This window comes from Dryobates pubescens, chromosome 35 (assembly GCF_014839835.1).
Source record: "Dryobates pubescens isolate bDryPub1 chromosome 35, bDryPub1.pri, whole genome shotgun sequence".
Classification (NCBI taxonomy): domain Eukaryota; kingdom Metazoa; phylum Chordata; class Aves; order Piciformes; family Picidae; genus Dryobates; species Dryobates pubescens.
Genome location: NC_071646.1, coordinates 1,340,610 through 1,365,260, shown reverse-complemented (window position 1 = coordinate 1,365,260; position 24,651 = coordinate 1,340,610). Strand labels below are relative to the sequence as shown.

The 24,651-nt window shown below is 56.6% G+C and overlaps 2 protein-coding genes across 2 annotated transcripts; both read right to left on the bottom strand.

The window, feature by feature from the left end:
- Positions 1-122: 122 nt before the first annotated feature.
- SNRPE (small nuclear ribonucleoprotein polypeptide E) lies at positions 123-2,031 on the bottom strand. The gene is made up of 5 exons (XM_054176453.1): positions 1,917-2,031; positions 1,690-1,716; positions 1,013-1,075; positions 738-816; positions 123-292 (listed from the first exon to the last, which is right to left on the bottom strand). The coding sequence occupies exons 1-5, from the start codon at positions 1,968-1,970 to the stop codon at positions 237-239; spliced, it is 279 nt and encodes a 92-aa protein (XP_054032428.1). The 5' UTR covers positions 1,971-2,031; the 3' UTR covers positions 123-236.
- Positions 2,032-3,727: 1,696 nt separating this feature from the next.
- On the bottom strand, positions 3,728-16,200 carry ZC3H11A (zinc finger CCCH-type containing 11A). Its single transcript, XM_054176471.1, has 16 exons — positions 16,010-16,200; positions 15,689-15,808; positions 14,448-14,571; positions 13,475-13,678; positions 12,653-12,769; positions 11,905-11,985; positions 11,474-11,584; positions 10,505-10,567; positions 9,448-9,543; positions 9,092-9,157; positions 8,227-8,727; positions 7,504-7,577; positions 6,362-6,692; positions 5,456-5,625; positions 4,974-5,041; positions 3,728-4,556 (listed from the first exon to the last, which is right to left on the bottom strand). The coding sequence occupies exons 1-16, from the start codon at positions 16,061-16,063 to the stop codon at positions 4,292-4,294; spliced, it is 2,445 nt and encodes an 814-aa protein (XP_054032446.1). The 5' UTR covers positions 16,064-16,200; the 3' UTR covers positions 3,728-4,291.
- Between the last annotated feature and the right edge of the window lie 8,451 nt (positions 16,201-24,651).

Genomic DNA, 24,651 nt, shown 5'->3' with positions numbered 1-24,651 from the left:
GTGGGACTCATCAGAGGCAGATTTTCCCCCTTCCAGGTACCATGGAAAATGTTTATTTGTGAAAGAAATTAATTGTTCCAAACTACAAAACCCTTCCCCCCTCCCCCTCCCCCCTCCCCGCCCTCAGGAACCTGCAGCCTGACCCTGCCACACAAAACTGGCTCTCAGCTGGCTGCTCCTGCTCCCACCAATGCTTTCTTCACTCTGGAGCTGCTGTTCTAAGTGGAGGACAAAGCCTAGTTGGAGACACTCTGGAGGAGGGTGATGTTGTCCCCTTTGAGCATGATCCGACCTGCAACAGAGAAAGCAAAGCAGGCTTGGAGAGGTCCCAGCTCTGGTGACAGCTTTGTGCTCCCCAGAGCCACTCCACAGCTCCCAGGTGCCCATGGAGATGCCCCCATGGCAGCAGGGCACGCTCAGACCACTGAGTCCTTCCCACAGGGGCTGTAAGCCCACCCTGCCAATCCACACTGCAGCAGCTCAGCCACAAACACCACTCCTGTGCTGGGCTGCAGGCACAAGAGAGTGGCCAGCAGGTCAAGGGAGCTTCTCCTGCCCCTCCACTCTGCCCTGCTGAGGTCACAGCAGGAGGATTGTGCCCAGCTCTGGGCTCCCCAGCTCCACAGGGACAGGGAACTGCTGGAGAGAGCCCAGTGGAGGCTACAGAGATGATCAAGGGCCTGGAGCAGCTCTTCCTTGAGGCAGGCAGCACCCAGGTGACAGTCACACAAACCTACCCAGCTGCTTCCTTGACTTTGTTTTGGAGTGAATCTCCTCTGCATCATCCAGCACCAGGTTCATGTATTCATCAAAGCCCTAAAACGCAGCAGCAAAAGCAGGCAGTGAGCTAAGTCTCCAAACCACCATCAGCTGTGCTGGCAGGGGCTGGACAGTGAATTATTTGCAGAGCCCACAGTGATTGATTCTTGGCAGGAAGAAGCAGTTTTAGGCATCTGAAAGGTAACAGTCAGGAGGAGGAGGACAGGGCAGGGCAGGGCATCTTGGTACTCACAATGATGCAGCCTTCTATCCTCATGTTCACCTGCTCATAAAGCCACACCTGGATCCTGGATCTCTGCAGCACAGGAACAGCAACACAGTCACAGCATGGTGGGGGTTGGAAGGGACCTCTGGAGGTCATCCAGTCCAACCCCCTGCACTCAGCAGAGATATCTGCAACCAGAGCAGGCTGCTCAGAGCCCCAAGCAACCTGACCTGAAAGGGTGCCAGGGAGGGGGCATCTCCCACCTCGCTGGTGCAGGCTCTCACCACCCTCAGTGTCAAACACTTCTCCAGTCCAAATCTCCCTCTTTTAGCTTCAAACCATCCCCTCCTTGTCCTGTCACAACAGGCCCTGCTCAGAAGTCTGTCCCCAGCTTTCTTCAGGGCCCCTTCAAGCACTGAAAAGGTCTCCTCAGAGCCTTCTCTTCTCCAGGCTGAACAACCCCAACTCTCAGCCTGGCCTCACAGCAGAGGGCTTCCGCCCCTCGAACCGTTGTTGTGACTGCCCCTGGCCCCTGCCCAGCTGCGGTTCTCCGATTCAGCTGAAACCAGCTCCAAAAGCCGACTTCTGAGCTGGCGAACCCCGGTGCGGTGCCGTGCTCGGTCTCACAGGGGCCCAGGGCCCTGCCCAGCAGGCAGCAGCACATCCCCCGCGGCAGCCCCGACCCTCGGCCCCGCGGTACTCACGTTCTGCAGGTAGCGGAAGATGAGGTTCTGGAGCGGATCGTTAAGGACCCAGCACGGCAACACAGCCCCCGGGGGCCCTTCGGCGCCTCGCCGGCCAGAGCGGCAGCGCCTCCCCGCCTGCCCCCGCCCGCAGCCGGGCCCCGGCCCCCGCCCGCAGCCGGGCCCCGGCCCCCGCCCGCCCTCCCCGCGGCCCCGCTGCGGCCCCCCCGGGCGCACGGGAAGGATACGATGGGCTGCACCATCACCTTCTGCACCTTCTGGCCCTGCCCGCGGTACGCCATGGCTGCCGCTGGCGCTCCCGGCTCACGCTGCCGCCGCCGGAAGCCGCTGCGCACGGCGGGAGCGCGCAAGGCATGCTGGGCGGCCGCGCGGGGCCGCTCTAGGCCGCGGGAGGACCTCCGTCTCTACTGCTCCGCGCAGGGGTAGCCCCCCCGGGGCGTTCTGCTAGCGCCCCCCCAACACGCACACCTCTGGGACCCTCTGTGTTGCCCCTGGCCCCCCTGTTAGCCCCACTCGGGACCCTCTCTGTGCTGCTTGTACCCCCTGGGGACCCCCTGCACCCCTTCCCCACGATCCTCCTCTAGCTCCCCAGGACCTTCTCTGCCCTTTGCCCCCCGAGGTCTTCCTGTATCCCCCTCGAGACTCTCTGTGCCACCCCCAGAGCCTTCTCTGCTCCCCAGCCCCCTCTTGTACCCCACCCCAGGCTCTATTATACCTCCCTCGGGGATGTTATTTATCCCTCCCCACGCCTCTCTTGCACCTCTTTGGGATGCCCTGTGCCACCTCACCCCCTCCACCCTTCCCCTGATCCCCTTACACCCTTCCCCTCGCCCCCTCCACCCTTCCCCTGATCCCCTTACACCCTTCCCCTGGCCCTTGTTGTAGCCCCAGGAGCCCCCCGTGCCCCCCACCCCGCAGACAGAGCAGGCAGAGCCCCCTCTCCTGTGCCAGGTTTATTTCACAGCAGCGCTGAGGCTGTCCCAGGGCACAGCTGAGGGCAGAGGCCAGACCAGGTTGGATACAATCCCTTAAATAATACAAATATAAAATGGAAGAATAAAATATTTACAGGAACCAGGGCCCAGAGCCTGGGCCAGGGGCTGGCAGAGCAGGAGGAGGGAAGCAGCAAGAAGGGAGCCTTCCTCAGCAGGCTCTGCTGTGCTCTTCCCCTGTCCCAGCCTCTCCCAGCTGCTGGCTCAGGGAGGGAAAAAATAGCTTCTTTTTTTTTTTAAGGAGCCACAACTGCAGCTTTCTACCTCCTGGTTTCAAACCTTTGCTCTAAGAACTAAGAGCTGACAGTGGATTTAATCAAAGAGAGAACTATTTACAGCCAACTCCAACCCAACCCCCTTCCCCCTCTGCCAGCAGCCAAGAACCTGAGGGCTTCACCCATCAGAGCAGGGAGAGACTGAAGGAAACAAATCACAACCCAAAGCTGGCAGGGAGAGGGATCAGGGGGGCAGGGCACACAACACACTCCAGGCTCAGCTGACTGCTGTGGAGGCAGCCCAGGCCAACCAGGAGCTCCAACTCCTGCCCCCAGCACAGCCTGCTCTACAAAGGGAGGATGCCCCAGAGGGGCAGCGTGGTTGGGCCTGCAGCAGTCCCAGGTTCCTGGGAACATGCTCCTGCCCTGGCTCAGGGCCACAAAGCTGATGGAGAACACCAGGCCTTGGAGGAGCCAGCAGCTCAGTGGGGGAGAAGCTTGGAACCAGGAGGCACTTAAACCAATTCTTCAGTTACCAACTGACTGCAGGCTGGGAGAGGACTCCTGACCACCCTCCCTGGAATCAGACTCACACTGGCAAGGAGCACCAAACCCTTCCCCCCCAGCCAGGCTTTGGTACAGAGGAGAGGAGAGGGGAGAGAGGGGAGATGCTGGCTGTGCTCAGAGCTGCTGCTTCTCACACCCAGGTTGTGTCATCCCTGATAAGTCAAAGTAAGGCTGGATGGACTTGACCCCAACCACCACCCCCTGGCAGCATGTTTGGTCCAGAAATATGACTTCTCCTGCTCCCCCCCAACCCTCCCCCCAGTACTTTCCATTAAGTTACCCCCCCAAAAAAGGTGACAGTCCAAAAAGGAGAGCAGACATAAATAAAACTCAAGAGTTGACATAGTAACTCCAGGCTTTAGAGAGCAACTGTCCAGGAAATGAAGAACATCAAAGCTTTGAAACGTGCCCAGTGCTGAGTTTTGCCAAGGGCTGAGGGGATGCAGCTTGGGAGTTGAAGCCTTCAGAGCATGGCTCAAGCAGGAGATGGATTTCCCAACCCCCCCAAGTTTAGAGGTGGGCATCTCTCTCTCTCCCAAAATACAGAAGTGCTTTGTCCTCCTCCTCCTCCTCCTCCTGCTGCTGCTGCCAAGAGTCCCAGCAGGATGCAGAAGACCTCAACTCTGAGCAGCAGGGAAATGCAGGACAGCTGAGTGCAGAGGCTGCCAGGTTCAACTGTGCTTTAAGACTCCTTGCAAAACCTCAGGTAGGAAGAGGATCAACCTTCACCTCTGGGTGTCCTTCACCTCTGGGTGTCCAACAAGAGACAGTTTTGATTAAGTTTGTTTACTCTCTCTGTTTTTCTTTCAATCCCCCAGGAGCTGCAGTTCAGCTGTCAATCATCTCAGACAGTTCCAAGAGGAGGTCATCCTCATCTTTGCCAGGGTCCAGGTCAATTTCTGCTTCCAGTTTGCCTCCTGAGATCTCCCAGATCAGCTTCTCAAAGTCATCCTCTACTGACAAAGGAGCTTTCCCAGCCCCTGTGGAGCTCAGCCTGCGAGCCTTGGCTGGGACCTGGGACGAAGCTGAGGTGGAGCTGGAGACCTCTGACTGTGCCATGGAGTCTGCCTGGCTTCCAAGGTGCACTTCAGGACTTGGAAGGACAAGAGAGAGAGAGAGAAATCAGTCTGTGGCATCCCTTAACCAGAGAGATGTGGGCTGCAAAGCAGCTCAGCAAACTGGAGTGAACCTTCCCACCCCTCCACCTCACACAGGCACTGCTGAAAGCCTTTCCAGTGAGACACTGGAACAGGTTGCACAGGGAGGCTGTGGATGTGCCCTCCCTGGAGGTGTCCAAGGCCTGGGTGAGGCTTTGAGCAGCTTGGGCTAGTGGGAGGTGTCCCTGCCCATGGCAGGGGGGTTGGACCTGGATGAGCTTTAAAGGCCCTTTCCAACCCAACCCATTCCATGCCTGTCATTCAGTAAACCTTGGGGCTCCCTGGGGAGAGCAGTGGCTCAGCAGCTGCTGAGAGATGCAGTGACCAAGGAAAAGAACAGGTGTGGCTGGTACCTGGTTTTGGGTTTGTCTCTCACAGGTATGGAGACCAGGCTGTCCTCTGGCAAAGAAGGAACAATGGCCTAGGAAGAAGCAAGATGGTTTTTTAGGAGAGGCAAAAAAAGCTTCCTGCAGAATCTTCCCCTGCTGCCCCTCCCCTGGCACTGCTGAGCCTGACCTCAGCTACACAACCAGGGCACAGCTGAAGGAGAGCTGGGATTGCCTTGAAGGCTGCTCCTGAGCTTGTGTCTTCCAGGACACACCACTAATGGGCAAGACTGCTTTGTGCCACAGAGAAATGGCAGCAGAGGGTGATGCCAACACTGCCATCCAGCTACCAGCAGCAGGCAGCCACCTCCCTGCATGCCACCTCTGGATCTGAAAGGAAACTGAGCTGTGGAACACTTCAGTTTTTCATCTGCTCACCAAGGGGAGAGCAAAACTTGGGCATCACTTTGACCAGGGACCCAACTCCTGCCCTCAGTCCCTGTCCTTACCACAGCTGCTTTCTTAGCTGAAGGCTCCTTGGTGTCCCCACCAGTGGCATTCAAGGGCTTCACAGCTGCCACAGCAGAGGGATGGCTCTCAGCTGCCCTGCGTTTCAGGGTCTGCTTCGTGGGGGAGTTGCCCTTCCCCTCCAGGGGCTTCAGACACACCTTGGGTTTGGCTGGAGGGAAGGAAGGAAGAACTGAGCCAGGCTTGCTCCCAACCAAACAGCTTAGAAGTCCCACAACCACACCTTGAGCACTGGGGTCAGGTTTGGGACCACCACTCCACAATGGACATTGAGGGGCTGGAGTGGGTCCAGGGAAGGAGAAGGGAGCTGGGGAAGGGTCTGGAGAACAGAGCTGGGGAGGAGCAGCTGAGGGAGCTGGGGTGGAGAAAAGGAGGCTGAGGGGAGACCTCTCTACAGCAACCTGAGAGGAGCTTGGAGCCAGGTGGGATTGGGCTCTTCTCCCAAGGAACAAGTGATGGGATGAGAGCAAAGGGCCTCAAGTTGCCCCAGGGGAGGTTTAGTTTGGACATCAGAGGAAACTTCTTCCCTGAAAGGATTCTCCAAGCCTGGCCCAGGCTGCCCAGGGAGGTGGTGGAATCCCCAGCCCTGGAGGTGTTTCAAAGCTGCAGAGAGGTGGTGCAGAGGGATGGTTTAGCCCCAGCCTTGGTGGGGTTAGAGAATGGTTGGACTGGATGACTTTGACCGAAGGAAACAGGTCCATGACTCTGAGCCTTACAGCTGAGCACATCTGGGCAGCACAACTGCTCTGCCACTGCCCAGGGCCCTTTCCATCCAGTTTACCAGAAGGTGTAAAAGAGGAGCACAGAAATCCCAAGGAGGAGGCAGAGATTCACAGTGGAAGTGGGCAGCCTGCTGCCCTCCCCACAGGCCCCTTCTCAAGCCTTACTTTTAGCCCTGCGCTCGGGGAGCTGAGCTGGCTGCTTCCCTGGGGACACAGCAGCATCCTTCCCTGGGCCTTCAGCCCCCTCCTCTTCCACAGCTCTCCCTGTTATCCTCTTCCCACGTTGGCAAGCTGCCCCTGAAACCAGGCTGGACTCAGGACTCCCTGATGCTGGAGCCTTCTCCTTGGTTGCTCTCTCAGCAGGAGCTGATGGCACAGCAGCTGCCTCCTTCTGCAGCTTCTCCTCCTGGCGCTGCTTCAGTTGCCTCTTGCCCCTCATGATCTCTTCCAGGCTCTTCACTTGAACTTTGGAGTTTGTTGTGCCCTGGTCAGAGGACTGGGAGGAAAACAAGAGAGGATGAATAGGATGAAAACTCTCTGGAGGTCTCATGAAGCATTCACTGCCAGCCCCTAGCTCTGGCCTTGTCCATGCCAAGATTCACCTCAGGATTTGCAGGTGTCCTGCAATGGTTTGGGTTGGAAGGGCATTTCCCTGGCCTCTGGACCTGCTCCATCAGCTCCAGATCACAGAATCACCAAGGTTGGAAGAGACCTCAGAGATCATCAAGTCCAAGCTGTCACCACAGACCTCCTGACTAAACCATGGCACCAAGTGCCACATCCAATCCCCTGCTGAACACCTCCAGGGCTGGGGACTCCACCACCTCCCTGGGCAGCACATCCCAGTGGCGAATGACTCTCTCCTTCCTGTGCTGAGGGCTCCAGGGCTGGACACAGCCCTGCAGGGGAGGTCTCCCCAGGGCAGAGCAGAGGGGCAGGATCCACTCTCTCCATCCCTGGCCACGCTGCTTTGCATGCAGCCCAGGCTGCCCTTGGCCTTCTGTGCTGGCTCCTCTCCAGCTCCTCACCCCCCAGCACCCCTAAGTCCTTCTCTGCAGGGCTGCTCTGAATCTCATCATCCCCCAGCCTGGATTGGTATCCAGGAACCCCACAGATTTCATCTGGTGCTAAAAGTTTCCTGTTCACTGTCAGGTGGAAGATGAATGCCTAGATTGATGTGACAATGCTGTCACACAACCTGACAGAGCTTGCCAACAGGGGAAGGGTGGGAGCAGACTCAGCCTGGGAGGGAGTGCTAAGAAAAGCCAGAGCAGAACTTGTGTGCAGAGAACCTCCAAAGGACTCACCTCTGCAGGAGCAGAGACAGCTCTGGGAGAGGTCTTGCTCAGTTCCACAATCTTCTTTTCTTCTCTTCCAGGAGCTTTAAAAGAAGGCATAAAAGCCCAAATCAAATCATTCTGTCAGCAGAAGAAACAAAGCAACCTGCTCACCTCTGCTTCCTTGCTGGGCTCATTTGGGAATGGCTATAGGAAGCCACCCAGGCAGCATCTGAGCTCCCTCTCCCTCAATCACATCATCTCTAATTACAGGGCTCAATGAGGAGCTCTCTCATGCTCTGTCACTTTGGACCCAAACTGCCCTTCCCATCAGGGAGTTGCAAACAGAGAGACACCAACAGCCAAGCTAAACTCTGCCACAGCCCAGTCCCAGAATCCCAGCATGGTGCAGGTGGGGAGGGACCTCTGGGCATCACCCACTCCAACCCCCTGCTCCAGCAGGGCACCCACAGCAGCTTGCCCAGGAGCACAATGGCCAGGGAGGGCTTTGGAAGCTCTGCAGAGAAGGAGACTCCACAACCTCCCTGGGCAGCCTGGGGGTGCTCAAGGCCAGGCTGGACGAGGCCCTGAGCAGCTGAGTCTGCCCACGGTGAGGGGGTTGGAGGAGAGGAGCTCCCAGGTGCCTTCAACCAGAGCCCCTCTGTGATTCCATCACACACAGAAGGCCAAAGCAAAGCAGCTCTGGGCACAGCCAAGCTGAGAGGGGAAGCAGGGCAGGCAGCAGCTCCTTACCCATCAGCTTTGTGACTCGCAGCAGCCTCCTGCCAGCCGGGGCAGGCTCCGGCTGCGCCGCGGCCGCCGCCAGCTTCTCTCCGCTCTGCTGCAGCCGCAGAGCTTTCTCCTTCTTGATCTCTTCCAAGGTTTTAATCCTCACTTCTCCTGCAGCCTTGGCTCTGCCCCCCGGCTCTGCCAGCTGCACCTTGCTGGGCACAGATGGGGACAGGACACTCAGCTTCCTGGGCTCGCCCTCAGCCTTTGTTCTGGCGGGGAACTCCTCCGCCTTGGGCTTCTCCTCCTCCAGCTGCCTCTCGTTCTTCTCGGCCAGGGCTCCCGAGAAGGTTTTGCTGCGGCCTGCAGGGGGAGGCCTTGCCCCTGAGCTGGGATCCTCTGCCTTACAGCGGCCCTCGGCCTGGGCTCTGGCCTGAGGCTCTCCTCGCCTCTGAGTAGCTCTCTCAAGCCGAATCTCCTCCAGTGTTTTGACGTGGATCTCTCCTGCCGGCCTGGCAGCCCTCTCTGCCACAGCCAAAAGAAAAGCACCAACCAGTAAGAGGTTTTTGCTCTTGGGAGGTCCCTTCCAGCCCAAACCATTCTAGGGTTCTGTGCTTCTGTCCCTTCCTCAGACTGTGTCCCTCCATGAGCATCTCAACCTCCTGCTCCTGGCTTCTTGTGCAGGAGCTCACTGCAGCCTCTGGCACTTCCCAGCTGCAGACTGAAATCCTGATGGAGCACCAGTGGAAAACACCTCCCCCCCAGAGCCAGATCTCTGGCAGCAGGGCAGCTGCAGCACTCTTTCACCAGCACTTTTCAAGCTCTTAGGGCTGGATGGAAGCTCATGGAAAGGAGGAGGAGGAAGGTTTATTTACCACCCAGTTCTTACCTGGCTCTGCACTGGGCTGTTCAGAGGACAATCCCAGCCTCTCCTTCAGGGACTTGGGGACTTGAACTGCAAGAGAGAAGAGACCAAGTCAGGGAAGACTGCAGGAACCTCACATTTCAAAGTGAGCCAGAAGACCTCTCCTCTGGGATTCAAAGTTACCTTGAGCCCCCAACCACCCACCAAGGAGCACTGCCAAGGCTCTGAGCAGCCTGATCCAGGGGGGGATGTCCCTGCTGAGCGCAGCGGGGTTGGACTGCAGGATCTCTGGAGGTCCCTTCCAACCCACCCCACCCAAGCAGGGAAGCAGGGCCAAGCAGGGAAGCTGTGGCTCAGCTGCAGATGCTCAGCAGCTGTACCTCTCTTGGGTGCCTTGTCTGCATTCTCCAAGGTGTCAATCTTCTTCCCCAGCCTCTCGGCCAGGTTGCGCTTCAGGGGAAGGACATTTTTGCCAGCTGCAGGGAGAGAGGAGAGAGAGAGAGAGAAGCACAAATGCTTGAAGGGCATTTCTCTGCAGGACAGAAAGTTTGCTTTGCTGCAGGGACAGCTGAGCCAGTTTCACATCATCCTCTGCTGCCTCAGGGGGACTTGGGAGCGTGGCTGGAGGAAGAGGAGGAGCAGCAGCTGTCATTTGGCCACTCAGAACTTTGACTCACTGCACAGATGTGGCAGACAGGGCACAGACCTCACCTGGCAGCTGAACCCAGGAGCTTCCTGTTCCCCACCTCTGATTACAGAACCCCAGCATGGTGTGGGCTGGAAGGGACCTCTGGAGCTCACCCAGTCCAAGCCCCTGCTCCAGCAGGGCACCCACAGCAGCTTGCCCAGGACCACAATGGCCAGGGGGGGTTGGAAGCTCTCCAGAGGAGACTCCACAACCTCCCTGGGCAGCCTGCTCCAGGCCTCCAGCAGCCTCACACCAAACAACTTTCTCCTTAAGTGAAACCTCCTGGTTCCAGTTTGCTCCCAGTGCCCCCTGTCCCATCCCTGGGCACCACTGACAGGAGGCTGGCCTCATGTTCCTGCCCTCCACCCTTCAGCTCTTGCTGGGCATTGCTCAGCTCCCCTCTGGGGCTGCTCTGCTCCAGGCTCTCAGCCTTTGCCCCTCACAGAGCTGCTCCAATCCCCTCAGCATCTTTGCAGCCTCCACTGGATTCTCTCCAGCTGTTCCCTGTCTGGAGGAGGATTTTACAACTCTCAGCCACAACTCTCCATCCCCCCCAGGCAGACTTCCCTGTGTTTGCCTGCAATTGCCAAGAGGATTTGTCAGGGCAGCAGGCAGCAAACACCTCTGCCCAAACCTGCCTCCCCCACGCTGCAAGGATAGCCTCAGATGTGGCCAGGTTTGGGTGAGGAGATCCCAAACCAACCCAAAGCCCAGAAACAGCTCAGGGAAAGGACAGAGAAAGCTCTTACCTGGGGAGGCTTTTCGTTTCCCCAGCCTCTCAGCAAGGTTCAGCCTGATCACTGGCTCCTCCCCTGGGGCAGAGAACAAACTCAGTGCACAGCAAGCAGCAGCCAGGAAAAGCCTTCATGGAATGGTTTGGGTTGGAAGGGGCCTTAAAGATCATCCAGTTCCAACCCCCTGCCACCTCACACATCTCCTGAAGTGAGTCCTGTGTCCAGCTCTGCAGGCCTCAACACAGGAAGAGCATGGAGCTGATGGGGTGGGTCCACAAGAGGCCACAAAGATGATCAAGGGCTGGAGCAGCTCTGCTACCAAGGCTGAGGGAGCTGGGGGTGCTCAGCCTGGAGAAGAGAAGGCTCCAGGGAGACCTTAGAGCAACCTTCCAGTACCTGAAGGGGGCTACAAGGAGGCTGCAGAGGGACTGTGTGCAAAGGCCTGCAGGGACAGGCCCAGGGGCAATGGTTTGAGATGAGAGCAGAGCAGATTGAGACTGGATGTGAGGAACAAGTTCTGCCCCAGGAGGCTGCTGGAACACTGCAGCAGGCTGCCCAGGGAGGTGCTTGAGGCCTCATCCCTAGAGATATTCAGGGTCAGTGTGGCAGTTTAGGCTGGGTCTCTCAAACCAGGACTCTCAGGCTCCACAAGACTCTGGGCAGCCTGCTGCTAGTGGGGGATGTCCCTGCTGACTGCAGGGGGGTTGGACTGGGTGAGCTTTGGAGCTCCCTTCCAACCCAACCCATTCCAGGGTTCTGGGGAAGTGACTGAGAAACCCAGGCCAGCTCAGTTACAGGGATGAGCTGTAAGGAACTGCCTCACTCCATGACCCTGCACACCAGCTCCTCCTTCCTGACACACTCTAGGTGGCAGACTCCTCCATTTCTGTCCTGCAAGGGAGGAGTGCAGGGTGCACATCTTGGCTCCTCCTTGAGCCTTTGGTTTAGGAGCCATGCAATGGCAAGAGCAGCACTGGTGATCACCTTGCTTTGAGGACAGGGTCACTGTCCTCACAACTGTCCTCACATTCTCCTTTTCTGGCACAGGAATGCTCCTGGGCTGGAGTGGATGAACTGAAACTCCTGAAGGACCTTCTGGGTAGAGCAAACAGAAGAGAAGGGTGGTTAGAACACAAAACCAAACACAAAACCCAACCTAAGCCCTCAGCCTACCAAGCCAAGCCACAACTGTCAGACAGGCTAAACTGTTAGTCCTTGACTACTGTCAGACACAGGAGGAGCAGAGCATGGAGTAACAGAGAAGAGCAAATCTCCCTTTGATTTGCCCTTGGAATTCCAAGGCAGAACAGCAGCTCCTTAAGGCAGCAAGCTTCAAGCCCAAGGACAAAAGCAAGCCCCACAGCTGGGAGTGAGCAGAAGGCCAGGGGAGAGGGGAGCTGGGGATAGGAACTCACCACCTTGTTTTTTTGTTTTTTCCTTTAGTTTCTTCAGTTTGATTTCCTCAAGGGTTTTGATTCCAAAATTCAAGTTGTCATCTGAAAACACAAAGAGGGTCCTGGAGCTGGGGGCTGGCAAAGCAGCTGCTGCAGAGCAGCTCCTCAGGCCTCTCCCAGCTCACTCCCAGCATGCCTGGTGCTGCAGCACCCAACTGGGAGCTTTCTTCCCACACACCCTCCCCAGTCCTGCAGGGTTTTACTGTGCCTGAAGCATCTGAATCCCTCCACAGAGGGAGCAGAGGGGCAGGATCCTCTCTCTCCACCTCTGGCCACCCTGCTTTGGATGCAGCCCAGGCTGCCCTTGGCCTTCTGTGCTGCCACTGCCCATTGCTGGCTCCTCTCCAGCTTCTCACCCCCCTGCACCCCAAAGTCCTTCTCTGCAGGGCTGCTCCCAACCTCCTCACCCCCAGCCTGCACTGGTATCTAGGACTGCCCCTACCTAGATGCAGGACCTTGAGCTTTTCCTGACTGAACCTGGTGAGATTCTCCTCAGTGCACCTCTCCAGCCTGCCCAGGTCCCTCTGGATGGCTCCCATCCCATCCTTCAGTCCCACAACTGCACCACTCAGCTTGGTATCATCTGCAACTTGCTGAGGGTGCCTCAGTCTGGCTGCATCATTAGATAGTTAGGTATTAGACCATTAGCTGTTAGACTCCTCTCACTAGCCAGGGCTTCCCAGAGTGCTGGGGAGGACACTCAAGGTACCTTGCTTGGTGTTAGAGTTGGATTTCCTGGTGGAAATGATCCTCAATCCATTATGGGCCTCTGGGGATGGCTGCTGGACAGGGGTTTTAGTTTCTTCTCCCTCTTCAGAGAGCTGATCTGAAAGGCAGACACAGAGCCCTTCACTTACAGAGCAGGGACCAGAGCAGACTGGTCAGGTTTAGGCAGCTCAGACATTTCAGTCCATGGTTTCCATCATCACAGAAGGGTTTGGGTTTGAAGCAACCTTCAAGATCATCTCACCCCAACCCTCCTACAAGGACACCTCCCACCACAGCAGGCTGCTCAAGGCTCCATCCAACCTGGCTTTGGCCATTTCCAGCCTTGGATCCTCCACAGCCTCCCTGGGCAACCTCTCCCAGGGCCTCACCACCCTCAGGGGGGGAAATTTCTGCCCAATAGCTCATCTCCATTCAGCTTCTTCCAGGCTGAGGCCATCAGCCCTCATCCTGTCACTCCATGCCTCTCTAAACAGTCCCTCCCCAGCTCTCCTGCAGCCCCCTTCAGGCACTGGAAGGCTGCTCTAAGGTCTCCCTGGAGCCTTCTCTTCTCCAGGCTGAACAACTTCATTCCAGCTTCTGTTCATGTTCTGAACTACAAAGGGGAGCAGCTGGAATGGGAGTTTTGTGTCCAAGCACCTGAACTGCCTTCACAAACTGCTGTAAGACAGAGAGCTGACAGGGGAAAAGACTTCAGGACTCCAGAGCCTTGTGTGGAGCTTTAACCACTCCACAGCTGAGGGATTCTGTGGTTCAGACACTGCCTGCCAGCAGCAATGTCCTCAAGAAGGCAAGACATACTCACCATCATCATCTTCATCATCATCTGCAGCATTGATTACAACAGGAGGATGGGTTGGACTGGGGACATTCTCAGAGTTCTCCACTTTCATCACCCCCCTCAGCTGTGGGGAGGGATTGGACTGGACAGAAAGTTTGCTTTGCTGCAGGGACAGCTGAGCCAGTTTCACATCATCCTCTGCTGCCTCAGGGGGACTTGGGAGCGTGGCTGGAGGAAGAGGAGGAGCAGCAGCTGTCATTTGGCCACTCAGAACTTTGACTCACTGCACAGATGTGGCAGACAGGGCACAGACCTCACCTGGCAGCTGAACCCAGGAGCTTCCTGTTCCCCACCTCTGATTACAGAACCCCAGCATGGTGTGGGCTGGAAGGGACCTCTGGAGCTCACCCAGTCCAAGCCTCCTGCTCCAGCAGGGCACCCACAGCAGCTTGCCCAGGACCACAATGGCCAGGGGGGGTTGGAAGCTCTCCAGAGGAGACTCCACAACCTCCCTGGGCAGCCTGCTCCAGGCCTCCAGCAGCCTCACACCAAACAACTTTCTCCTTAAGTGAAACCTCCTGGTTCCAGTTTGCTCCCAGTGCCCCCTGTCCCATCCCTGGGCACCACTGACAGGAGGCTGGCCTCATGTTCCTGCCCTCCACCCTTCAGCTTTTGCTGAGCATTGCTCAGCTCCCCTCTGGGGCTGCTCTGCTCCAGGCCCTCAGCCCCAGGGCTCTCAGCCTTTGCCCCTCACAGAGCTGCTCCAAACCCCTCAGCATCTCTGCAGCCTCCACTGGATTCTCTCCAGCTGTTCCCTGTCTGTCTTGAACTGGGGAGTCCAGAACTGGGCACACACTACTCCAGCTGTGGCCTGACTTGGGCAGAGAGGAGGGGGGAAGAGAACCTCCCTGAGCCTGCTGCCCACCCTCCTCTCCACACCCCCCCCCCTCTGATCAATATTGCCAAGCACTGAAGGAGAAGGCTGAGAGCAACTCACTCTTGCTGGGTGGCAGGAAGAGGCCATCCACATAACGTCCTTTGGTGTGGTGGAAAGCACAGTTGGACTTCTGGCAGCCCACTGGTTGGTTCTCCCAGTAGCAAGGGATCTCACTGCGCTTCTTCTGAGGGCAGAAAGGGACAGCACAAGAGCAATGCTTCGAAGCCCAGGGAGGGCAGGGCTGGACTGCAGCTTGGGAAGAAGTTCACCTAAGCCATTCTGTGATGGGAAGGGGAAATGGCCTCAAGCTGCCCCAGGGCACGTGGAGGTTGGACATCACAAGAAACTTCTTCTCTGGCAGGGCTCCCAAAGGCTCTGCAAGGCTGCCTGGGCAGCTGGCTGAATCCCCAGCCCTGGAGGTGTTGCAGAGCCTCACAGATGTGGTGCTGAGGGCCAGGGCTTAGCCCCCAGCCTTGGCAGAGTTACAGAAAGGTTGGACTGGGTGATCACAGAATGGTTTGGGGTGGGAGGGAGCTGTGAAGATCATCCAGCCTTAAAAGATCATCTAGAATAGAATAGAATTAACCAGGCTGGAAAAGACCTCAGAGATCACCAAGTCCAACCTCTCACCCAGCACCATCTGAGCAACTCAACCATGGCACCAAGGGCCTCATCCAGGCTCTTCTTAAACACCTCCAGGGATGGGGACTCCACCACCTCCCTGGGCAGCACATCCCAAGGCCAATCTCTCTTGCTGGGAAGGATTTCTTCCTAACATCCAGCCTGAATCTCCCCTGGCACAGCTTGAGACTGTGTCCTCTTGTTCTGCTGCTGGGGGCCTGCAACAAGAGACCAACCCCCAGCTGGCTCCAACCTCCCTTCAGGGAGTTGCAGAGAGCAAGAAGGTCTCCCCTGAGCCTCCTCTTCTGCAGGCTAAGCAACCCCAGCTCCCTCAGCCTCTCCTCCCAGGGCTGTGCTCCAGACCCCTCCCCAGCTTTGTTGCCCTTCTCTGGACACCTTCAAGTCTCTCAATGTCCTTCTTAAACTGAGGAGCCCAGAACTGGACACAGGACTCCAGGTGTGGCCTGAGCAGTGCTGAGCACAGGGCAGGATGAGCTCCCTGCTCCTGCTGGCCACACTGCTCCTGCCCCAGGCCAGGATGCCCTCGGCCTTCCCGGCCACGATCCAGACCTCGACCTTCAACCTGGATCTTCAAAGCCTTTCCCAGCCTAAGCAAATCTGCTTCTCCAGCAGCGAGAACAAGCACTGGGCAGTGGCTGAGTAGGAGCACAGCTACTCACATCGATTTCCATGTGTCTGAACCTGCAGATATTCCTGAAGCAGCGACCCTCCTGCCAGAGGGTGCAGACGGTCTCGTTGCCCAGGGCGGCCTCGCAGTGGCGGAAGGAGCAGCTGTCCCCCTGCAGCCAGGGAGGGAACCCATCAACCCCCCAGAACACCACCACGAAGGAGCACAGCCTGGAATCACCCAGGCTTTGGCAAGGGGAAGCAGGATCTAGCTGCTTCAGCTCCTAGCAGCTCTCTCCTCCTCCGCCCGCCCTCCCCTCGCCTCTCCTGACGTGCAGAGGGGCAGAGCTGAGGTGAGGCAGCTGCCAACTAACCTTGTTGCAGGTGGAGTAGAAATAGAAGTAGCAGTCATCTCCTTGGTTGGACATGCTGGGCCAATGCTTGGGACAAGCTCTGCTTCCAAAGGCTTGACTCAGCAGGGGCTTCCTCCAGCCTTGGCAAGAGCTGGCCGCACTCTTCCTCGGCCTGAAAGCTTCTACTGCCCTGAGCAGGGCAATCCTCTTTTTAACAGAAAGCCTGCAGAGAGGTTGCAAGAAGGGAAAGGGAGTCAGGAAGCAGCACTTTCAGAGCTGCTGTCCCTTAGAAGTGAATCTTCTGAGGGGGGAAAGGCAGCTTGAACCACCTGCTCCAGTGGAGGCCCCAGGGCAGGGGGCTTGCAGCTAGGGCATCTTTAAGGCTCTTCCCAACCCAAAGCAGGGCAGAGTGGAGGGGGAGGAGAACCTCCTTGGACCTGCTGGCCACACTCTTCTCAATGCACCCCAGGAGCCCATTGGCCTTCTTGGCCAGGAGGGCAAGCAGCACCAGAACAAGAGGACACAGGCTCAGGCTGTGCCAGGGGAGGTTCAGGATGGAGGGGAGGAAGAAATTCTACACAGAGTGATTGCCCTTGGGATGAGCTGCCCAGGGAGGTGGTGGAGTCCCCATCCCTGAGGTGCTCAGGGGGAGACTTGATGGGGAGCTTGGTGCCATGGGTTAGTTATTAGGTGGTGCTGGGTGAGAGGTTGGACACCATGAGCTTGAAGGTCTCTTCCAACCTGCTCTGTTCTATTCTACTCTACTCTTACTCTACTCTCACTCTCTTACTCTACTCTTAAACTCTTCTAACTCTCTTACTCTACTCTTACTCTCTTACTCTACCTCTCTTACTCTACTCTCACACTCTTACTCTTACTCTAACACTCTTACTCTCTCTTACTCTAACACTCTAACACTCTTACCCTCTCTTACTCTACTCTCACACTCTTACTCTACTCTCACACTCTTACTCTACTCTCACTCTAACACTCTAACACTCTTACTCTCTCTTACTCTACTCTCACACTCTTACTCTTACTCTAACACTCTTACTCTCTCTTACTCTACTCTTACACTCTTACTCTTACTCTAACACTTTTACTCTACTCTAACACTCTTACTCTCTCTTACTCTACTCTCACACTCTTACTCTACTCTTACACTTACTCTCTCTTACTCTACTCTTACACTCTTACTCTTACTCTAACACTCTTACTCTCTCTTACTCTACTCTCACACTCTTACTCTTACTCTAACACTTTTACTCTACTCTAACACTCTTACTCTCTCTTACTCTACTCTCACACTCTTACTCTACTCTTACACTCTTACTCTCTCTTACTCTACTCTTACACTCTTACTCTACCTCTTACTCTACTCTACCCTCCCCTCCCCAGGGCTGCTCTCTAGCAGATCACCTCCTGCCCTGCAGTGCTGCAGGCTGACCTCCCTCCTCCCCCTGCACTCACCCTTTCACCCCTTTGGTCCCAGCCTCAGGCAGGCAGCCCTCCCCTCCCCTCCCCTCCCCTCCCCTCCCCCAGGCCCCCTCACCTGGCCAGCTGCAGCCACCTTGGGGATCTTCAAAGCCTTCCAGTTACAACTTCTCCTGTAGGCCGAACCAAGACTGAATCCGTGAGTTAATCAGAGAGGGGCAGAAAGAACTCTGTCTGTTTGTCTGTTTGTCTGTTTGCCTCCTGACAGTGCCAAGGGGACCTCTCTCTCTCTCTCTCTCTCTCTCTCTCTCTCTCTCCTCCACCACTTCAACCAGAGGAGGTGCTGTGTGGCTTTGTTTTAAGGCATCTGACAACTAATGGAGGAAGCAAGTCCATGTGAAAGGCTGCCAGGGCTGGAGACAGCCAGGGTTAGCTTTTGCTGGTTGTTTTTTTTTTTGTGCTTTAAGCTCTTCAAAAACCACCAAAAAAAAAAAAAAAAAAAAAAAAAAAAAAGAGAGAACCAAAAAAAAAAAAAATAATAATAATGGGGGGGAAAAAAAAAAAAAAAGGAAAAAATGAGACCCAGAGCATCTAAAAGATGAATTCAGGATTCAAAGTGGCTGCAAAAATGAAGCTTCCATCTTCCACAGCCAGGCAAGCTTTAAGTGAGCTTTAGTTTGATTCCCTCTGGGGGGGGCTTTTTTTTTGGTGTGTTTTGGGTTGGTTTTTTTTTTTTAACTTAAGAATTCAGTTAAGCTGCAATTGCTGGTCTTCAAGGCTCTTCACCTAGTAGGAAAAAGACACACACAAAAAAAAAAAAGAGAGGCCTTTCCCCACCCCCCACCTCCCCCCCCCCCCCAACCCCCCCCCCCAGCCTCCCAGCTTCATTGCCTGTGGAGTGGGACACAGCCCACAGGCGGTGGGTGCAGGCACACAGGGATGTGGCTCCATGCATGTGCCTCCACACACACCAAGAGGGAGCTGGGAACAAAAGTCAGCCAGAGAGGGGCTCCAAAAACCCCAAAAAGGGGGAATGTGGGGGCTGGCAGCCAGCAGCAGCTGCAGAGGAAGGCTCTGACTGGGAGGGAAGTGGCCAAAAAAAAAAACCCCAAGGAACCTGAGCAGTTCTGCCTCAGGGGTTGGGGACTCTGCCTTCCAAGGCTGCTGCTGCAGGAGTGATGTGGGGGCAGCACACAGGAGGAACGTCTCTAGACACACACAGAGCCTGGAGGGGGGGATACTGGAGCAGGCTGCACAGGGAGGCTGTGGCTGTGCCCTCCCTGGAGGTGTTCAAGGCCAGGCTGGAGGAGGCCCTGAGCAGCCTGGGCTGGGGGAGGGGGCCCTGCCCGTGGCAGGGGGGTGGAACTAAGTGATCTTCAAGGTCCCTTCCAGCCCAAACCCATTCTGGGAATCTGTGAGATCTGCATCCAGACCCACTCTGATCCCTGCTGGGGCACAAGAGGTGGGAGAGCTGCCAGCAGGAAGGCAGCAGACTGAGGGCACAGCAAGCTCAGAGGGGGAGGGAGATGCTCACTCTGCAAGTGGTGTGGCTGCAGGAGCCCAAGGAGTTGGAACTCTTGGGATGCTCAGGAAGGGATTTGGTTCCTTTTCCCAACTTTGCCATCATCTGCTGGTTGCCCAATCCATAAACCCAGCCTTAGCCACTGATCACAGATGGCTCAGCCCCAGTTCCCCAGCTGCTGGTGCTCTGGTGCCAGCAGAGCTGGAGCTGCTTTTAAGGCAGCCACAAGAAACTTGGATGCTTATTTTTAGGGGGGGGGAGGGATGTGAAGTCAGACACTTCCCTTTCTGCTTTGATGCAAGATTCTGCTTTGCTATTAAGAGTTCTACTTCAATAATCCCTTTTGTGTGTGTGTGTGTTTGTTTCCCATGCTCCTTGTTAACTGCTCCATCAGTTAATGCTCCTTAAGGATCCCTTTCTTAATGCTCCATTATTTAATGCTCCCTTTTTTAATGACCCCTTTTTTAATGCTTCCTTTTAAATGCTCCTTTATATATATTTTTGATCCTTGATTTTAGTGCTCCTTTATTTCTCAGTGCTCCATTTTAAATGATCCTTTCCCCTCCCCAAATGATCCTTTCCCCTCCCCAAATGATCCTTTCCCCCTCCCCAAAAGCTCCTTTCCCTATTTATCTATCTATAATCATCCCAAACCCTGCAGCCAGACTGAAAAGTAATTCAAACTCCAATCATCCTGACCCCTGTCACCTCAGCCACTGCACAGTGCCCTGCTGTTTCTGCCTCCGTGGGCCCCAGAACTGATGAATACTCAAAGCCTGGAGCCCTTTGCTCACACAAGGCCATGTGCCAGGGTATGGCTGGGGGGTGTTTGGGGTTTCATTTTTGGCAGGGTATTTGCCCCAACCTCAAACAAAGAGAGGCAAAGTTGGGTGCTCAGATTAGGGATGGTTTGGCTGACTGCTTGATAAGGGGAAGGGGAAAAGAAACCATCAGGAGTTAAGTGCAAGGGGTTTCCCCCTCCCCCCCCTCTTCTCCAGTGTGGATTGGATTATTCCCTTGGGACCCTCAGAACCAGGCTGGGTGTTGGATAAACTCCTCCTTAACAACAGCAGCTCACTGGAGCTCCTTCAGGTAGAAATGTGAGCAGAAAGGTTCAATTCGGTTCTCTTTCCAGGATGATTTGTTCAGGTTGCAGAAGGCAGCACTCAGAGAGAGGGCAGTGAAGGCTCACTGCTGAGCTGAGGCACTCAGACCCAAACCTGCAGGAATCCAGGGCTAGAAAGGGGCATTTGGGGGCTTCCACCCCCACCCTAGGAAGGGAGAACCATCATGACTCTATCCACCACCAGAGGGAACAGCAAGAAATCCCTGCCCCAGGGCTCAGCGTTTTAGCTGCTGCCTTCCCTGCTCCTGGGCAGGCTTCAGGAGCTGTTTACAGAGTGTGAATCGATCTCGTTGAAGGAACAGGGTGGGGAGGCAAAGCTTGAACAAAGCCTCCCAAAGCCCTGCAGGAGCAGCAGGCACTGCCTTTTGTAAGCCCACCTCTCAAGCAGCCTGCTGGGGGTGTACCTGCTGGGCAGCACTGCTCCACAGGCCGAGGGCAGGGTGGGAGGTGTCACAGGAACCACACACCAGGCACAGCCTGGGCCTAACCCTCCTGCCCTGCACGAAATCCTAAAGCTAAGCTGCCCAAAGCTGAAGGAGCCTGCTCCTGGTTCCTACCCTCTACACTTGGGGTAGTCAGTTCCAGCCCCAAGTGCTGCCTGAACCCAGGCTGGGGGCTACAGCAGCCTCCCAGAGCAAGAGCTGTGAGGTTGGCAGCCAAGAAGGTGAAGGTTAAAGCAGATGATCATCTCAGCTTCCTCTGCCACTCAGCTGGGGTCACCTTGCACTGTGATCTGCCAGAGCTGTGAGTGACCTGCAGCAAGGGGCACAGCTGCCCCTGGCTCCTCTGCTGGAGGAGCTGCCACTTGGTGCCCCTGAGCTCAGCCACTCCTTAAAGTGAGAGGCAAATCAGCCTGCCCTGCAAGGGCTGCCTGGTGCTCCTGTAGCTGCACCGAGGCCCTCAGCAGGTCAGACCCTGCACCAGCAGGGATCTGCCTTTAGCCTGACAGCATCAAGAGGCAGAGGGAATTCTTCAGAGCAACCTTTCCAGCAGGGGTCCAGCGAAGGGGGCAAGACAAAAGGCTCAGATCTGAGCACACCGCTCCCCAGAGGATCAGTTTCAAGCCTAAGACGCTTCACCTATCTCCCAGCCCCAGAGCCACAGCGACACCTTTGACCTCAAAGCCTTTCCATCTGCTCTGCAGAGCCAGGATCCTGCACCCATCTGGCAGCAGGGGAAGCCGCTGAGAAGAGCCTCAATCGCCACTGCAGGAGGACAATGCTCCACCTTCTGCCGAAGTTTAGCACATGAAAGGCAGAGAGAAGTTCGCTGAGCAGCTACTTCCTGCCTCCAGTGACCCTTGGCTGGAAGAAACTGCTGGGCTGAGGGACTGACAACAAGTTCTCAGCTGCCCTGGGCTCCCAGTCCTGAAGCACCCATTTTGAACTGAACCAGGGCACCCGGCAGCCTGCTCTGCCTGCACACCGGCAGCGCTGCTGGAAGCTGGAAAACCTCCAGGGCTGAGGGGAATTAAGGGAAAGCCACAACTGAGTTTGGTAGCTTGGTTCTGTAGGACACTTCCTGCTGCTGAGGCTGCAGCCAAGCCAGTGGAAGGGAACTGCTTGGCTCCCAGAAGGGGGCTGGGGCAGTGCTTCAGAAGACATCCTTGGGCTGGCAGTTAGTCCTTGGGTGCTTCAAGGTCCCTGCATCAGCTCTTCCATCTGGATTTCTGTGCTGGCCTTTCCCCAGAGCCATCAAAAGTGTTTCTTCTACAGTCCAATCATGTCAGATAAGGGAGCTGTCTAGTGCCACAGTCTGTAGGAGCTTGGCCTTGGGCAAAACCCCAACTGCCTTCAGCACTCAGCCTTCCAGCAGCTCTCTTTATCTCTTATTTAAGTACATCCTCATGTCTGAGCTTCTTCACAGCAGTATGGAGCTGGCACAGCTTGCCCAGGGCTGTGGTTGAGGCCCCATCCCTGGGGACACTCAAGATGAGACTCAGAGTGGCCCTGGGCAGCCTGAGCTGGCTGCAGGCTTCCCTTCTGACTGCAGGGGACAAGATGACCTCTGAGGGTCCCTTCCAAGCTGAGCCCCACGGGTAAGACTCACATCCCTTCTGCCAGCAGCACCTGCTCAGCAGGCAAAGCTGGAGCAGGATCAGCCAAGCCTGGAGGTGCTGAACCACAACTGCTTCTTGGCCTATGCATTGAAAAGAAAAGGCTCCAGACATCACCTTCATGGGGCAAAAGCTCCTGTGGAACAGGAGGGGCATCCAGAAGTGCTTCCCAAGCTTCAGGTTACCAACAGCACCATCACCTCCAGGCCCCAGCCCAGCATGCAGGGGGGGATGTGGGGGCTGCAGTGGAGGCTCCAAGCTGAGTCCCTGCCCTGCCTGGCACTTTGTGAACGCTGCAAGAAGCGTGCCAGGGATTCTGAGGGTCAGCTGAGCAGCTCCAGACAGCAGCAGCAGGGCAGGGCAACAGAGTGTCCTCATTTCTGGCATCCAAAGGCTTTTAACAGCACTGCTTTCATGGCAGATCCTTCTGTCTTCTCCAGATGCTCCAGGATCCACCACTGCTGCAGCTGTGCAGCCCACACCTGTGGCACATCTCCTTGGCAGCTCTGCCTTCAGCCAGGCACACCTGCAGCCCACTTCTCCTCTTCCAGCTGCAAAAGCAGCCCACTGGCTCTGCCACTCCACCACCAAGAGCTGGGCACACACGAAACCCACGGGCTGGGGGGATGCCTGACAGCAGACACATCACAGGCACCTTCATCTTCCCTCTTCCAGAGCTCACAGCTGTGACTCCTGTAAGCAGCTTGGAGATGTCCCCAGCTGAGCAGCTGGCTTGTCACAGCTGAGGGCTGGTTTGGTTTGTGCTCTGGATGGGGCAGCCCAGCTGAACCACAGACCCAAAGCTCCACACTATGGAGATCTTCACACTCTGCATCCTGCTCAGTGCCACAGGCAGGTGGAGCAGGTCCCAAATCCTTTAAGAAGCTTTTAGGAAGCACCAAGACTCAATGGAGTGGCTTTCCCTTAATGCCCAAGCCCTCCTTCCCTCTATTTTTACTGACTAGGTGTCCTCTGACTTCCTCCCTGCTCCTTCTCAGTGTCCAAGTGGACACAAGGAACCAAGCCCAAGCCAAGGGGACTGCTGAAGCTGCTCCATCTACTCTCAGATGAGATCAGACCTAGTTAAATAAAAGCCACTCATCCCTTTCCTCATTCTTTTCCCTACTCCTCTAATCAGCTCCAGGGGCTGGCAGCCATTTGCTGTGACAATTCACCTTCCAGCCTGAAACGTTTGATGAAAGCTCAGAAAGAGTCAATCTTCCCCTGGCAGGAGGCACTTGGGAAGCTGCCACTGCAGATGAGAAGAGCCAGCAAGAGGAAGCTTCCTCTGGGCAGGTTTGCCTCCTGAAGCACCAACCCCAAGCCTACCTGCTCAGCCTCTCTCACTTTAGCAAGTGTCCACTCCAGCCACGTGCCACAGTGGTGCTTCTGAGAGCATCTCCAAACCCCCCTTGCCCCCCGGGAGCTCTGCTTTTGTGTGTCCCCCACCCCCCCCCTGCTACCCCCAGGCAAATAACACCCACAAAAAACCACCCAACAAAGCCTGGCCCAGAGCTCCAAGTGCTGCAGGCACCCCCAAGGGCCAGCTCTGGGAAGGATCAGCAGGTTCCACAGCCTGAGCCCTGCAAGGTTAAAAAACAAACCAACAAAAAACCCAACCCCCAAAACCCCCCAACCCCAAAATCCATCCCTGGTGCATTCCCCTGCTGAAGGGCACCAGGAAGCCTTTCAGGTCCCATTCTCAAGGGCCAAAAAGAAACGTCCCCCCAAGCGGGATTGTGTTTAAGAGAACCTAAAGGAAGCCTTTGAGATGCCAGCGGGGTGCAGGCAGAGTTAGTCAGATCCTGGAGGCAGCTCCCCGGGGAGGGGGGAAACGGAGGAGCAATTTGTCAGATGACTACATTACAGCACGCCCCTGATACGCATTGCTACAAAAGGAAGGCACACAAGATTTTAACCCCAAAGAAAGGATATGGAGGGAGGCAACCTGCGCTGGGACCTTCGGCTTGCCCGACTGAACCTTTCCGAAGCCCGCCCAGGGACTCCGATTCCCCGGGAAACCACCGGGATGGGGCCGGGGGAGGGTGGGAAGGGGAAAGGGGAAACCCGCAGCCAAGCCCTGCAGAGGGTCTAACAGCCCAGGAAAGGGCAGGGGGTGGGGAAGGGGAGAGCTGCGCCCGGGGCCGCGGCCCTGTCCCCGGGGGCTGAGTGAACCTTGGGCCCGAATCGGGCAGCGGGGAAGCAACTCCTCGCCGCCCCCCCCCCGCGATGTCCCGGGGCGCCGTGGCCTGGCAGAACTTCACCTCCACCACCGTCCCCGGGAGGCTAGCACTGTCCCCGGGGCCCCCGCGGCCTCCCCGCTCCCGCCCCAGCGGCTACCGACGCCCCGGTGGGGAGGGCTCGGGGCCGCGGCCTGGGCCGCTCGCCCCGCCGGCCGCGGGGACGCGGCCTGCTTCCCCCGAGGGGAGCGGAGGGGACCCGGGCCTGGCGAGCAGCCATTCCCCAGCCCCCGGGGGTCTACGAACGGCTGTAGTTACCGGCGAGCAGGGACTTTACCGAACCCC

Bases quoted from the DNA above. Each gene is read 5' to 3' on its own strand.
- SNRPE (XM_054176453.1), bottom strand. From the start codon at position 1,970: ATGGCGTACCGCGGGCAGGGCCAGAAGGTGCAGAAGGTGATGGTGCAG. The intron at 817-1,012 runs GTGAGTACCAAG...GCTGCGTTTTAG, and splicing joins GGATAGAAGGCTGCATCATT to GGCTTTGATGAATACATGAA. The intron at 293-737 runs GTAGGTTTGTGT...TCTCTGTTGCAG, and splicing joins AAAGTCAAGGAAGCAGCTGG to GTCGGATCATGCTCAAAGGG.
- ZC3H11A (XM_054176471.1), bottom strand. From the start codon at position 16,063: ATGTCCAACCAAGGAGATGACTGCTACTTCTATTTCTACTCCACCTGC. The intron at 15,809-16,009 runs GTTAGTTGGCAG...CCCTGGCTGCAG, and splicing joins TCTACTCCACCTGCAACAAG to GGGGACAGCTGCTCCTTCCG. The intron at 11,585-11,904 runs GTGAGTTCCTAT...TGCTCTACCCAG, and splicing joins AAAAACAAAAAAACAAGGTG to AAGGTCCTTCAGGAGTTTCA.